General features: G+C 45.4%; 1 protein-coding gene across 8 annotated transcripts in view; it reads right to left on the bottom strand.

Annotated features, from left to right (window-relative positions):
- Positions 1 to 13,893, bottom strand: part of slc8a3 (solute carrier family 8 member 3) — a 91,372-nt gene extending 77,479 nt beyond the window's left edge. For 3 of the 8 annotated variants that reach the window (XM_070919896.1, XM_070919897.1, XM_070919898.1), the window contains exon 1: positions 12,113 to 13,764. In XM_070919896.1, the coding sequence (XP_070775997.1) occupies positions 12,113 to 13,692 (1,580 nt within the window). In that variant the 5' untranslated portion in view covers positions 13,693 to 13,764. Of the gene's footprint in view, positions 1 to 12,112 lie in introns of all 8 variants that reach the window. The other 5 variants (XM_070919895.1, XM_070919899.1, XM_070919894.1 and 2 more) reach the window with 4 other exon arrangements.
- Between the last annotated feature and the right edge of the window lie 1,225 nt (positions 13,894 to 15,118).

Here is a 15,118-nt window from a genome sequence, read left to right as displayed (position 1 = left end):
AGCATGCTGGTCCGGCCTGACACATGGAGAGAGAGGAGAGGAGAGGAGAGGAGAGGAGGAGGAGGGGAGAGGAGAGGAGAGGAGAGGAGAGGAGGGGAGAGGAGAGGAGGGGAGGGGAGTGGAGAGGAGAGGAGAGGAGAGGAGTGGAGAGGAGGGGAGAGGAGAGGAGAGGAGAGGAGAGGAGAGGAGGGGAGAGGAGAGGGGAGGAGGGGAGAGGAGAGGAGGGGAGAGGAGAGGAGAGGAGGAGGAGGGGAGAGGAGAGGAGAGGAGAGGAGAGGAGAGGAGAGGAGGGGAGAGGAGAGGAGAGGAGGAGGAGGGGAGAGGAGGGGAGAGGAGGGGAGAGGAGAGGAGAGGAGAGGAGAGGAGAGGAGGGGAGAGGAGAGGGGAGGAGGGGAGAGGAGAGGAGGGGAGAGGAGAGGAGAGGAGAGGAGGAGGAGGGGAGAGGAGAGGAGAGGAGAGGAGAGGAGAGGAGAGGAGGGGAGAGGAGAGGAGAGGAGGAGGAGGGGAGAGGAGGGGAGAGGAGAGGAGAGGAGGAGGAGGGGAGAGGAGGAGGAGGAGGAGGGGAGAGGAGAGGAGAGGAGAGGAGGGGAGAGGAGGGGAGGGGAGGGGAGAGGAGAGGAGAGGAGAGGAGAGGAGAGGAGGAGGAGGAGGGGAGAGGAGAGGAGAGGAGAGGAGGGGAGAGGAGAGGAGAGGAGAGGAGGGAAGGGGAGAGGAGAGGAGAGGAGAGGAGAGGAGGAGGAGGAGGAGGGGAGAGGAGAGGAGAGGAGAGGAGGGGAGGAGGAGGAGGAGGGGAGAGGAGAGGAGAGGAGAGGAGGGGAGAGGAGAGGAGAGGAGGAGGAGGAGGAGGGGAGAGGAGAGGAGAGGAGAGGAGAGGAGGGGAGGGGAGAGGAGAGGAGAGGAGGGGAGGGGAGGGGAGAGGAGAGGAGAGGAGAGGAGGAGGAGGAGGAGGGGAGAGGAGAGGAGAGGAGAGGAGAGGAGGGGAGGGGAGAGGAGAGGAGAGGAGGGGAGGGGAGGGGAGAGGAGAGGAGAGGAGAGGAGGAGGAGGAGGAGGGGAGAGGAGAGGAGAGGAGGGGAGGGGAGGGGAGGGGAGAGGAGGAGGGGAGGGGAGGGGAGAGGAGAGGAGAGGAGAGGAGGGGAGGAGAGAGGAGGGGAGGAGAGAGGAGAGGAGGGGAGGGGAGGGGAGGGGAGAGGAGGAGGGGAGGGGAGGGGAGAGGAGAGGAGGGGAGGGGAGGGGAGGGGAGAGGAGGAGGGGAGAGGAGAGGAGAGGAGGAGAGAGGAGGGGAGAGGAGGGGAGAGGAGGGGAGAGGAGTGGAGAGGAGAGGAGAGGAGAGGAGGGGAGGAGAGAGGAGGGGAGGAGAGAGGAGGAGTAGCCCTGGGACTGTGGAGAGTGTACCAGTAGAACTGGAGTGAGATCACAGCGAGTGTCGGTTCAGGGTGTTTTGAGAGAAAGATCCTCACTGCAGAGATGGAGGGCAGTGGAGAGAGGAAGCTGCTACAAGCCTGATTATCAAAGACGGGAGAAAGGAGCCCCCCCCCCCCCCCCCCTTGTGATTTACAGCCGAACAAAGCGAGGAGCCACCAACTCCTTCTCTTTGACTTCCAAACCCTGCTTTTGTCAAGTGCACAAATCGCACACAGGAGAAAAAAAAAACCCCAGTATCACTTTCAGGGGCTGAATGGGGCGGGGGGGGGGGGGGGGGGGGGGTTCCTTAAATGCCAGACAACCGCACGGAGGATCCAGTTCATGGCAGAACAGCAGTTGTCTGGAGTCAAAGGGCAAACAGAGGAAGGTATCAGCTGAGGCTCTTTCCAGGGTTCACAGCACTAATGCATGTCACCGACTCACTGACTGGACCAGATGAGAACAGTGACGGATCTGACAGGACTGCAGGAAGAAAGACAGCAAAGTATTTTCTATCAAGAAGACGGAGATGAGTCGACCCAACTCCTCTTCCACCCTCCTTTTCTTTATCCCTGTTAGTTTTTAAGGGAATACAAAACGAAACAATCAGAAATAAGGCTGAAACTAACTATTAATTCCATAACTGATTAATTTGTCGATTTTGTTTTTACGATAAATTGAGAATTAATAGTCTAAAATGTCAGAAAACAGTGAAATCCTTCTCAGAAGTCACGGTAACTGCAGCTAACAATTATATGCCAACTGCTGGTTCCAGCTTCTTGAATAAAAAAGGATTTACTGCTTTTTTTTGTCTTGTATGATTTTTACTTTACTGTCTATAAAATGTCAGAACACAAAAGGAAAAAAGTTAGAAAGTCCAGGGAAACCTTCACATTTGAGAAGCTGGAACCAGAAACATTTTGGCATTTTTGCTTGAAAAATTATTTTTCGGTTAATCGATAATCAAAATTGTTAAATTGTCGATGAATTTTGTATCGATTACGACACTACTTTTTTCAGCTCTACTTCAAATGTCCAACCAAAAGAAAAATATCCAATTTACAAAGATGTAAAATAGAGAAAAGCAGCAAATCCTTGCATTAAGAAGCTGGAACCAGCAAATATTTCACATTTTTACTTGATAAATTACCTACGTAAATAATAATTTATCAAAACTGTTGTAGATTTATTTTCTGTCAACGGAAAAACACAAAGAAAAGTGAGTCACAAACAGAAATCCTACTCGGAAAAGAGGAACTCCGAGGAGAAGGTGACACGGTACCATCTATACTGTTTGAATGACAGGTGAAAAGGGATGACACACGTTTTCATTTTCTGGAAAAGGTCTGCTTAAATATAGAAACAGAGAGAAACATCCTCATTTGAATTCATTCATTCAGCTTTTTCGGACTCTCGTCCCTTCAGGGTTCCTCAGTGAAGCATTTTGTATATTGGTCAGACGTCAAGTGCTACGAGCCGAATTCACACATTCTAATCACTCTTCTACATTTAAAAATTTGCAAACAAACTAAGCACTCTCATATGTTTTTCTACTTTTGTTTCAGGCATGAAAAATAAGACAACAGCAGACAGCTTCTCTCATCTCCTGCAGCCGTTTGCAAGAACCCCCCCCGTAGTTGCGCTCGGTGCAACCTTAGCTCCTCTCGCTGTGAGCTTCATCGATTTCTAGTCTTAAGGCTGCTGCGCTGTGCATGGAGGAAGGTGCTGTGGAGCGGGACTGACCTTTATCAAAGTATGCAGATGCTGGATGTGGGTGCAGGGGCAGGAAGGGCACCTCGCCTGGCACCCCAGACTGTCACTCTGGCAGGCAGGGAGTGAAATGAGAGCAGTGACCTGTATTGAACGCACCACTCTTCATCTCTCTTTCAAGTGCAGACATACGCCCAAACCTACGTACAAACATAAAGAGCTGTGCGTGGAGCTAAATATACTGGGCTCCTAAGGGCACTGACTTTGGTTAAAGATAGTCCCAGACAGAGCTGAGACGATCAGTTGAAAAATAATCGACAACTAACAATCGTTTTGGTCATTTTTAATCAAAAAAGGCAGAAAATTCCAGCTTCTCAAATGAGATGATCTGCTGCTTTTTTTGTCGTCGGTGAAAGTAATCTTTACTGAATGAAATAAACAAAAATAAACCGAAGTTTTAGGGTTAATTAGATGAAACAAGCAATAAGAAGACGTCATTTTGTAGACTAAACGATTAATCAATAAATTAATTGAGAAAACAACCTACACATCTCTCAGCTCGCAGGACATACTGCTGTCTAACATCATTTTAAGAAGCAAAACAAAAACAGCTTCTATCAATTTCTGTTGGTTTTTAATTTGTTTTCTTGTCCGAAACGCTTAAGAAACACGGTGTATCTTCAAAGTGGTACTCCAGAGATTTCATATAAATTGGGGGACTCATAATAAGCAATTTTTAGTCAAAAGTTAAAATCGAAGCAGCAGAGGTCGATATCTCCTGACTTTTAGCCCCTAGCTTCCAAAATGCTGGATCCTACATTTCCCATAATGCAACTCAAAAGCATCACCGACCTGGTAAACACTCAAACACTTCACCTCCCGTTTATAATACAAGTTTTCTGTTTAAAATGTGCAGCCTCCAAACCTCCAAACCGAGATAACCCTGATAACCCTGACGACATCACAATGGCGTCATCAGGCTTCACAGGCTGAGCAGATCTCCGCGACGACGAGCGAACTGAACGCCACGCGTGCCCCTTTAACTGATCATTACGAATGTTTTTTAGCATCACTTTCTTTCCTTGGCTTCTGTATGTTGCGTTGTTGACACACTTCCACAATCTGTGACGTCCAGCTGTAGACATCACAGCCAATAACAAGTTCCCACATATCCTACTTATCACCTCCAGGAGGCCGACATGAAACGTTTTTCCCCAGCAGGCAGTTCCTATTTACAGCACATCTGATATGACTGAAGGCAGCATCAGAGCACTTGAACTGTCTACTCACAAACTAGCTCGCACTAATTAAAGACACATCTCTAATGCCACAGTATGCTCAGGTTTCTGGCGGCGGATGATCACAACATCGGCTGTGAGCGGGCCCCCTTTGCAGTGCGGATGTTACAGTGTTGAATATGACATGTTTCAGGAGGATCCGGGGGTTGTTTGTGTTTTGCAGAAGAAGGGCAGAGAAAACGGAGAGATACAGTAGCTTTCCGGCAAGATTTGGATCTGAATAAATCAGCTAAGAAACTAAGGCAAGCGTTTAAAAAAATCAACAGAATTATCCTCTGGAGCTGAATACAGTTTAAAGGGTCAGTTCAGTGGTCTTTCTCACATACCACTAGTGGTAACTAGCCCCAAAGATACATTCGGTTTAATACAATACACTGAAAATTACATTAAAAAAAGACTTAAGAGTCTGCAGCCATGTTGTGAGGCTGTGACGTCAGCATGATCACAATGACAGTGCTAACATTCAGGAAATGTTTACCATGTTAAAGAACTTATTTTAGCATGCTGACATTTGCTATTCGCCATTAAACACACAAGTACTGCTGAGGCTGGTGGGAAGGTCATTAGTTTGGCAAGTGCGTGGTCATTAACCAAAGTAATGGACAAATTAATATTTTCGCCTGATGATGGCGCTCGAGGAGAAGTCACCAAAGTCAGTGTGATTCGTCCTCTGGGGACCATGAACGTCAGTACAAATTGCACATTGCAGATGACGCTAGTGTGGCTAAACACACCACAACAGATAGCTAGATACCATCAGGGGTAACTGCTTCAGCTTCAGCACCTCCAGAGAGAGCTGATGAGAAGAACAACAGCAGGTGGCTTTAAGGCAAACAAATGTAATGAATAACCGTATTGCTTAATTATTTAAAAGTTTTATTGTGAATGCTTTAAATGCTGACACATGTATATTTCGGGGGAAAACCTCCAGAGGATCTAGTGTGTTAAAGTATTACCATTTTGTCAACTGAGCACTTGAAGTATAACTCACTTTACAAACAAACTTATTTAAAGTTTGCACTCTCCATCGCTATGTAAGAGCGGGCGTCATGTCATCTTTTTCAGAATGAAACTGAATTATAAAACAGCGCAGTGTTTATTTGTTAAAACACTGTAGCTAAACGCCACGACAGTCAAATGGGTCCAACTGATTTACCTCCATCCTAACTCCATTAGGCTGCAGAGACTGTCAAAAGTTTGTGGAGCCTGAATATATGATCCCCAGTCAGATTTACACACAGACACTCGGGGGGAGGCTCGGAGCTGGCGACACGCCCTGCACTGAATTGTGTTATAAATAAGCTTTAACTTAATTGCATTCCCCCAACTGGGAGGAACAAACTCAGGGCTAGCATATTTATTGCCACTCAACCTGTGCGTGAGTTAGTGTGTGTGTGTGTGTGTGTGTGTGTGTGTGTGTGTTTCTGTACAGTATTTGTAAGCAGGAGCCAAAGTGCAAAAGCTACAATAAGTTTGCTAAGATAAGAAATGTCCTCATGAATCTTCCAGGTCTGTATGTCTCCGGACGTGTTAGAAACCGTGTGAGACAAACTGATCTCAGATGATAGCAGAGGGAGGACGTTGCTGGAGGTACACAAAACAATTTCATGCCTTTTTATGGCCAATAATTGTTACTAAGGATGCCTTCACTCCACTACAGAGGGCTTGCTTTTAGTTTGGTTGTATGGGTATCAAAGTCAGTTGACTGAGATATCTCAAAATCTGATGGGTTACCATGAAACTTGGTACAGAGATCCACGGGGGCCTCGAGGATGAATCCTAATGACTTTGGTGATCCAGTGACTTTTCATCTGGCGCCACCAGCAGGTCTCGTGAAATATCTCATCATCTACAACATGACATTCATGGTCCCAAATAAGATTAATTGTAATAACTTTGTTGATCCCCCGACTTTACATCTATCGCCATCATCGGGTCAAAATTGTAATTTGTCCAATTCTTTGGTTTATGACCGAACTGACATTCCTCAGCTGTACTTTGTGTTTACAGCTAATTAGCAAATGTTAGCATGCTAACAGGCTAAACTAAGATGGTAAACCTGGTTAACATTACACCTGCTAAACAGCAGCATGTTAGCATTTAGCTCAATGTACCATTGTGCTTACAAAACATTCACTTGTAAACCAAATGTTGCCTGGTTTTAACCTCGACGTCTGCAAGTCATCATATCAGTACTCTCTGGTCCATCATGCTTTTCAAGTTACAACAACTGGAATGTGATTTGTGTGGATGTCTTCTGAAATCTCAGACCTGATCACAAAACCAAAAGTGTCCACAACAAGAGCCACATGGGAGTCAGTGTGACTTTAGTTTACAAGCCCTGGTTCACTTTTAACTAGACGTAAACTGTAATGAAGCAAATACAAAAATACTACAAAACAAACTTCGCCACATTACCAAAGAAAACAAAGTGTGATTGCACCCTGAGGCACTGTAAAAATACAAAGACACATTCCAATTATTGAGAGAACTGAAACTATGCGGCTCGCATGAATAAAACAACAGAGGCACAGCATCGAATATGATTAGCTGAGCTCGAGATGATCCTTGTGTGTGAGGGCTGGCTGCAGGGTGGTAAGGTAAACCTTGTGGATCTATTCCAGGGCGTCTGGAAAAGTGCTGGCAGGGAGAAAAGCTGAGCGGTCAGCAGGATGAGGATCAGCGTGGACATGTGTTCTGTCAGTCATGACGCCCAGAGGGGCGACAGCTACACATTCAAGAGATATTAAGGAAAAAGGTTGGGTTAGGGCCCTGCAAGAGCTGGAGGAAGTGGGGTAGGTAGAACGGGAAAGGGCAAATCCATGCATCTTATCATAAGCATAATACAACCCCCCCACGTGATGATATATATAAAAATATAAGGCAGGTTTACAAGCACAGGAGAGGCATGCTCATACAGGCGTGACCACAGTGGCAATTACTTTAGCTGATTCTGGTCTGTCCGCTGCACACCACTCGTTTGTTTATGAATCCATCAGCGCCTAGTTAAACATCCGTCTCTCCGGGGATGGAGCTTCTCCACCCAACAGCTGTGTTATCTTCACTGTGTCAAAGGAAGCAGAAGCCTGCAACCTTCAGCCAATTCATATTCTCAGCAGGGAAACCCCCCCCCCCATGGGTCTCAAGATAAATATGAGGGGTCACAAGAGGATGCACTTTAGGCTGCAACTAAAGATTATTTTAACTACTGATTATTTTATTTTATTTTGTAGAAAATATTGAAATCTTATTTTATCCAACTAAAAGTCCAAAACAAAGATATTCCGTTTAAATTGTAGAATAAGAATAAGAAAACCAGCAAGATATCACATTGGAGAAGCTGGAACCAGACAATGACTGAAAATAATGAATGGATTGTCAGGAGTAGACGCTGAAATAACTGTTGATCGACTACTGGATTGATCGACTTGAACGTTGCAGCAGTAGCTTTGACTTTTCTCAAATGTTTTGCCTTTTTTTATGTGAAATACTTTCACCTCTTCACACCTCTAAAAAACCTTCAAATTAAACAGCATGAGAAGGGAAAATCATTCTTATGTTGTGCTGAAGTTAGTTGAGTCAAAACATTTTGATAATCAATTAATCATTTGAGTTGTTTTTTCTGCAGAAATGCTTTTCTGTCTCCAGCTTCTGAAATGTAAGAATTTGCTGCGTTTCTCTGTTTTATGTTATTGTAAATTGAATATCTTTGGGTTCTGGACTGTTGGTCTGACAAAACAAGCAATTTGAACACATCACCTTGGGCTATTTTCACTGTTTTCTGACTGATTTTGTTGTTTGAAATGATTAATTGATTAGTCAAACAAATAATCAACACATTAAGCAGTAAAAATCGATCGAAAGTAATCGTTAGTCGCAGCCCTGCTCCCATGTCTACACTGAGGCTGTAACTTGTGACGACGGGTTGATTCTCATTTTAAGTGTCACACGTCAAAAAGGTTGGGAACCACTGATCTGTGCCACCCCAAAATGTGTCCCTGTTAGCCTAGCCTAGCCTATTAGGAAGCACTCTTTAACTTTATAGCTTTGACCGCCATGAAGTGCACTTTTAAGAAGCTCGCGGTGGCTGGATGAGGTTCATATCCGTTAGCTCGGAGCAGAAGCACAGCCACCAAGGAAACTATTAAACTTCATCCTTCATGCTGAGAACTATTGTCTGGCTAAGAATTGGAGTGATGTATTCCAGAGCTCCAGATTAGGACTGTAATAAGTTTCCACTCTGGTTGATAACAATGGGCCTAAAGTGTGTCAGAAGAGATTGAGAGTCAATGCCTCGTAAAACAGGGGGCGAGAGAAAGGAAGAGCATTATGTGGTCTAATTGTCCTAAAGGACATCAGAAAAAGCCCTTGCCCTTTAGACAGGGAGCACACTCTGCCCTGCAGCGGGAAGGAAGTCTGTTTTAACCATGTGCCAAGGAGGGAATCCTTCTGTTAGTTCGACATCTATGCACTATGAAAATAAACGTAACATTTCCATTGTCAATTTCCATACACGCTAGAGTCTGAATATGAATGTGAAGGCAAATTAATTCTGCATTCTTTCATGTTGCGAGTGTGAAAACTTCCCCGAGGAGAGCTTTCAAGGCAGCAGAAGAAACATCATTGTAATTATGCCTTTAGTGAATATTCTACACATTTATCCCCTTTGTTTTGTGTATGGAAATGTTCTCATGAATCTTCTGGTATGCTTCTGGATGAAGCTGTCACTTCCACTGCTCCTCTTTGTCTTTTTGCTTTTTCATGAATGCACACAGAATCTAATTCATCACTATCCGAGTGTAATTATGGAAATTTCTGGAGATTTGTTGGGAGTTCTGTAACAGCAGTCTGCCATTTCTACAAAAGATCCAAAAGTCTCTGAAGGGGGAAGGAGAGACTTTCATATTAATACTCGAGCGTGTTCATGCATGTGGACAATTTCCAATGTTTTAACCGCTCAACTGAATAATGTCCTGTATGTTTTGAGAAACCATATAACATTTATCATCACTCTGCAGCGAGTACATTAATCAACACCGACTGTGTAAGTTTAGTTTAATATCCACAATATGTCTTGTGCTGTCCCTTTGCAGTAAAAGTCACATCTTGTTAGTTTGTTTCCTGTGTGTCAGTGTGGACTATAAAACTGCACATTTTCAATATGACTACACACTCTGTCAACAAGACCATTTCCATTTATTCCACAGATGGTGATTTTGACACTTATTATTTAGTTATCACATTATGTTTTTTCTTTGTAAGCTCACAGCCTCTTCTTTGCAACGTCAATGAGTTTACATTTACAACAGATTTTATAGCAACAATATGATTTTAATTCTTGCTAAAAGGATCAAAAGGTCAGACATTATGACCTTTGGCCCGGCATTTAACCGAACAATTCATCGACATGCAGTGTTTTGATTAAATAATAAATCTTCACGTCCTCGATGGATAATAGAGGCGTTTCTAAAATCAGATATATGGATGATGTTCAGCCTACATCTACCTCGTACGACTTCTCGCTGGTTTAAGACGGTTTAAAGGAATAGTTCGACATTTTGGGAAATATTCTTATTCCCTTTCTTGCTGAGCTGTAGATGAGAGGATTGATACCGAGTGGTATGAGAATATTTCCCCAAATGTCGAACTACTCCTCGATCTTTTAAAGCACTTTCATTGAACATTCAGATTCTTCTTCCAGAAGTGTTATCAATTCAGTGTCAGTAGTTTTCAATTTATGAAATGCATGATGAGGGAATTGACACGACTGAATAAGAGGGGTGACTAGATCTCTTTAACACAGGTCCCTAGTTTTCTATGAAATTCTCAGACGCATTATTTATTTGGCAATAAAGTCTGATTCTTCTCCCACATTGCAACTATTTATCAACTCACATTTTCCACTTCTCCGAAATGTAAGATTAAGACACTGATATAGTTGTATAATCTCTTTAACGCGCCTCCTTACTGTTCTATCAAAAATGTTCTGAAACAATAATACTTTGACCATACAGCCTGATTGTTCTCCCAGATCGCTACCAGCATTTATCAATTCGCAGCGTGTCCCACAACAGAGCGGCGCTGCACTGTAAGAACATCTAACTCGCAGAGCGATGCGCAATACAATGAACAGATCGATAGACCAGCATTCCCTCACAACGCCAACAACATCACAGCAGCCTCATGATGATAGTCCCTCTCCACGTCTCTCCCCTCTACTCCCCTGGCAGCCGTCAGGCCTGGCCCATAAAGCATCCCTCACATAAATCAAGTGAAACCCTGAGAGCTCAGCTGGCCCCAAGAGCATGCTGATCACCCGACACTCATTCCCCCGCCGCCGGTCTCCTGGGCAGCCTCAGCCCTCAGGAACCCACACCCTGGAGCACAGACCCTGCCAGTGAGCCACAGCACGCTGAGAGGGTCCTGATTGGTGGGGGAAGGGGATATCAGAGACGCATGTCACTTTGATTCAGTGCCTGCAGACCAATGTGTGAGATGCAAGCGGATGCAAGCTGTGAAATAAACAAATCAATATTTCTCAAGAGGCGTAGTTCTGTACACATGCCAGTATCCCAGAGCACTGCCTTACATGCATGGGACAATAGGCTGCAGTCTGATACAATACATGGCCCCAATGCTATTTGTACTACAGTACAGTGTGTTGCTATTACTGCAACACTGCCAAATATGCCCACTCAGCCTCAACCTTGTCAGTCTATGTGTTTTACTGCAGTATTGTACACAGATGGTACAGCTAACAAGGCGACATAACATACTCAATTTAAATAAAACATCACTATTACTCACAGACGCTTACCACCAAACTGCACGTTTTTTTTATCATGGCTGCCCCCAGAAGGAATCAAACCTCCAGTCTTGTCACTCATCATGTCACAGTCTGCCTACTCACCTAAAAGCCTGCCATGTACTGATTATTACATGGGTCTGAGCCTGGCCTTTGACATTCGTTGTTGTAATTTACTCTCTCTCTCTCTGTTATCCTGTTCCTATTGTTCCATACTGCTTTCTTTTTAAATTGAAGCAGACATGACACTGAAACAATAAAAAAAAAAAAAGAAAAAGATAAAAAAAATCCAGAGTTCGACAAAACAAAAGCGTCAGGGATTAGAGAAGCGCGTGCGGGGGGGGGGGGGGGGGGGTTACTTAAGGACTTCCTGTTTCCACAGTTGTGTGACGAATCCCAAAGTTGAATCCCCATTGCATGCGACACACACAGGATTGCGCTCTGATGAGAGCAAAATCTCTTGACAGGAAAACAAGGGGATATAGAGTGCACGCTCAGATGAGAGGGTACGCTGTCTAACCATGTAAAGAAAAAAGCATTTAAAATTCAGAGAGTGATGAGCGCACGCAGCACATGAATAGGTTATCAAAGTATGTTCCAAATTAAATGATGTCAAGGGCCAACGAAGACAACATCTTTGTACCAAAGGCAGACTGTTGAATAGCTTTGAAGCTAGCTATCATATCATATATACTGTTGCAATCGTTTCAGGTTTCACAAATCAAATGAATGCAAAAACAAGCACACAAAGAACACAACTTATTTATGGCTTTAAGTGAACTTCATTTTCAATAACCTTGGTTGATTAAAAATCAGGCAATAGCCAACAATAGATCGCCAACACTCACATTAATAAAAAAGCAACTGCCCATGAGAAAAGAAGAGTTGCTGTCTTACCAGGTCTCATCGTTTTTGAACTCAAGCTCTCCGTAGGTGTCTTCAAAGTCCTCCCCTCCTCCTTTGGCGAGTCCCTCCACGGTGCGATAAGGCACAATGACCGTCCCCCTTGCTCCGGAAGTCCTTAGCACTTTCACTTCCATAATGCGGATGCTCTCACTGACGTGCACCGAGTTGCTCTCGAAGGTGAAGATGCCTGAATGATCGTCATCCAGAATGGTCACAGTGGCCACGGTGGGGAAGCCCAGCATGGCCTTTGGGTACGGGAGACTGTTGGCGGACAGCACCTCGTCCTCAGTCTCCAGGACACGCAGATTACTGAGCCGCACAAAAAAGTGCTCGTCCTCTTCAAAGATGTCGTCGTCTATGATGCCAATGTTTATTTCCTTGAACATCTCTCCCGGTTTGAACACGACTGTACCCTCTGTGAACTCGTAGTCGGCCCCGGCGTTCGCCGAGCCGTCCTCTGTCTTATAATCCACGTAGATCGTCTTGTTGATGTCGCCACCCTTTCTGGTGATGGTCAGAATGGCGGCGCCACAATTCTCGAGGCACTGGTAGACAGCAGGCTCAAACGCAATTCGAGACACATACTCCTCTGGCTCCTCCACATGCACCTCCTGCACGCTGACGCTCTTCTTCGCCTGCTCCGCGACGTGTTTCTTCAGGATGTTTCCCGCGCCTGTCATCATGCGTGTAGCTTGGATGCGGTAGAAGGCACGGCTCTTTTGCTGGTGCGACAGAGCGTAGTAGTTGGCCATCTCGACCAGCTGATCCAGCTCTTTCTCTGGGTGCTTCTGCTTCAGGTCTTTCAAGATGCGGATCATATCGCGTCGGGACTCGTCCACCTCTTTGCTCTCGATCAAACCAATAAGATTGCTTGCCGCACCTCCGTCCATGAAGTGAGAGTTGACCATCTTGCCGTCCATCTCAATCCCCTTAGAGCGTTCAGCCTCCGTCTCGATGATGACACCTCTGTGCTTATCGTGGCGATACTTCTTGTGCATGAACTTGTAGAAGAGCAGTCGTCTGTCTGCTACCCAGGCAAGGAGTACACATATGGGGAAGAAGGCCAGCGTGAGTAGACCCTCCCAGACCTGGACTACGTTGGGAGAAAACACAGCCAGAATCATGTAGAGCCAGATGTAAGCAAAGATGCTCCAGCCTGCAGTGACGAAGAACACTCTGAGGTGTTTGACCTTGCGTACCTCTCCTTGGGGAATGACAGACACACAGAGGCCGATGATGACAAACATATTGAAGGCTGCACTGCCGACAATTGTGGCGGGCCCGAGCTCACCGGATTTGAACTCATGTCCACAAACCTCAATTACAGAGAGCAGAATCTCAGGGGCGGATGAGCCCAAGGCCATGAGGGTCAGGTTTGAGACCGTTTCATTCCACACCCGGATCGTGGTGGTGGTTGTTTCCCCATTGGGCCTTTTGATGACAATTTCCCTCTCCTGGGAGGTGATGACCTCAATGGCCGCCATGAAGCGGTCGGCAATGATGGACACTCCAAGAAACATGTATATCATTGCCACAAAATACACAATGACCCGTGCGATCTTGTCCCCCATGGAGGGATCCTCCGGGTACCAGATGGGCAGGATGATCCCTGGAAGACACTTGGAGTTTCCCGCGCAGGTTGCATTGCTGGGGCTGAGCAGAGGGCTCGGAGTGGTCCGGGCTTCTGTACAAAGGAAGGCTACAGTCACAGAGACCAGCCCCAACCAGAGGCAGGCTGATGACCCTGGCTTTACAGGCCTTGAACCCTCCATGCACCCTCCTTCGTCTCAAGGGTCCTTACCACACTGACAGTCCCTCTGGGATCCAGCACTGGGCTGTGCTCTTTCTCCACCCACCACCTAAACACAACAGACACAAACAAAAGTGATTATACGGATGTTATATTATACCATTATTACAAGACACAAAGAGTTTACTCTCATGTGACAGAAACAACATTCAGACAGTGGTTAAACAATTGCATCATGTGGCTTTGTATCTTTTTACCAGATAAATGCATCTATGGCTCAATAAATATTTATTGTACTTAATTAATAAATCCCAAGTTTAATGAGCAGTGTGAAATATTGTGTGTTTGCATTTCACAGATAGAAACACACGCTGTGTCTGAAACAAGAAAAGGAGAATTCAAGTTATCCCACTACCCTTCAGTAAGACTTCAATGAGTTTCTGCCTCCTCCTTTACAAACAGCACAGTCAGGAGACCTTTGTGTTATCTATGAGAGGCGGACTGGAAAATACTTCCCCATGCTGAGAGGTCTGTAAACCACTGTGTGAACAATGTAGATAACATAATTTAATAAAATCACAGCCTGTGGGCTCATTTCCAATCATAAAGTTTCAGTTTAGATGTGGATGTGTGCGCCCAATAACGTGGATTTGAGCGTGATTGTCTGAAATCTCAGGGGTAATACGCAGCTCTGAACCAAACAGCTCGCTCAGCATGGCGTGCAATGTTGCCAAACTAAGCACTGTCCAAAATGTCGCATTGGCAAAAAAACAGCAGAGGGGAGGCAGGAGACCGTCAAGAGGCGAACTGAAACAAAGGGTACGGATATCCCGTCCAAATTCATTATATACTGAGCCCTAAATGCACACTTACCACTTCCGCAAGAGAGAGCAGCATTACAAAAACAATGCAGACATTGTCCGAATTCATAAAAGCTCAGGCTAAGCATCTTACGCACCTCTTCAGCTCTTATGAGATAGGACTTGACAATTCTTTTGATGCTAACAGCTGAGGCCAGAGGCAATGGGAGCATGAAGAACAGTTAACCACACCAAACCTAGAAGATGTGAGCTGCTGTAAGACATAACGCAGTGGATTTATTACAGAGGCTGTCTTCTCAGAGGTACCTGTGATTATTTAGCGGTTCAGGAGGATGGGTGGGGCCTTTCTGCAGCCTTCACCACACCTTTGGGCCCCTGAGACGAACAGGCAGTTTAGTCTGAATTAGAATTATCTCTTCAGAGAGA

This window comes from Enoplosus armatus, chromosome 15 (assembly GCF_043641665.1).
Source record: "Enoplosus armatus isolate fEnoArm2 chromosome 15, fEnoArm2.hap1, whole genome shotgun sequence".
Classification (NCBI taxonomy): domain Eukaryota; kingdom Metazoa; phylum Chordata; class Actinopteri; order Centrarchiformes; family Enoplosidae; genus Enoplosus; species Enoplosus armatus.
The sequence above is the reverse complement of the archived record's forward strand: the minus strand, read 5'-3'. Positions and strand labels throughout refer to the sequence as shown.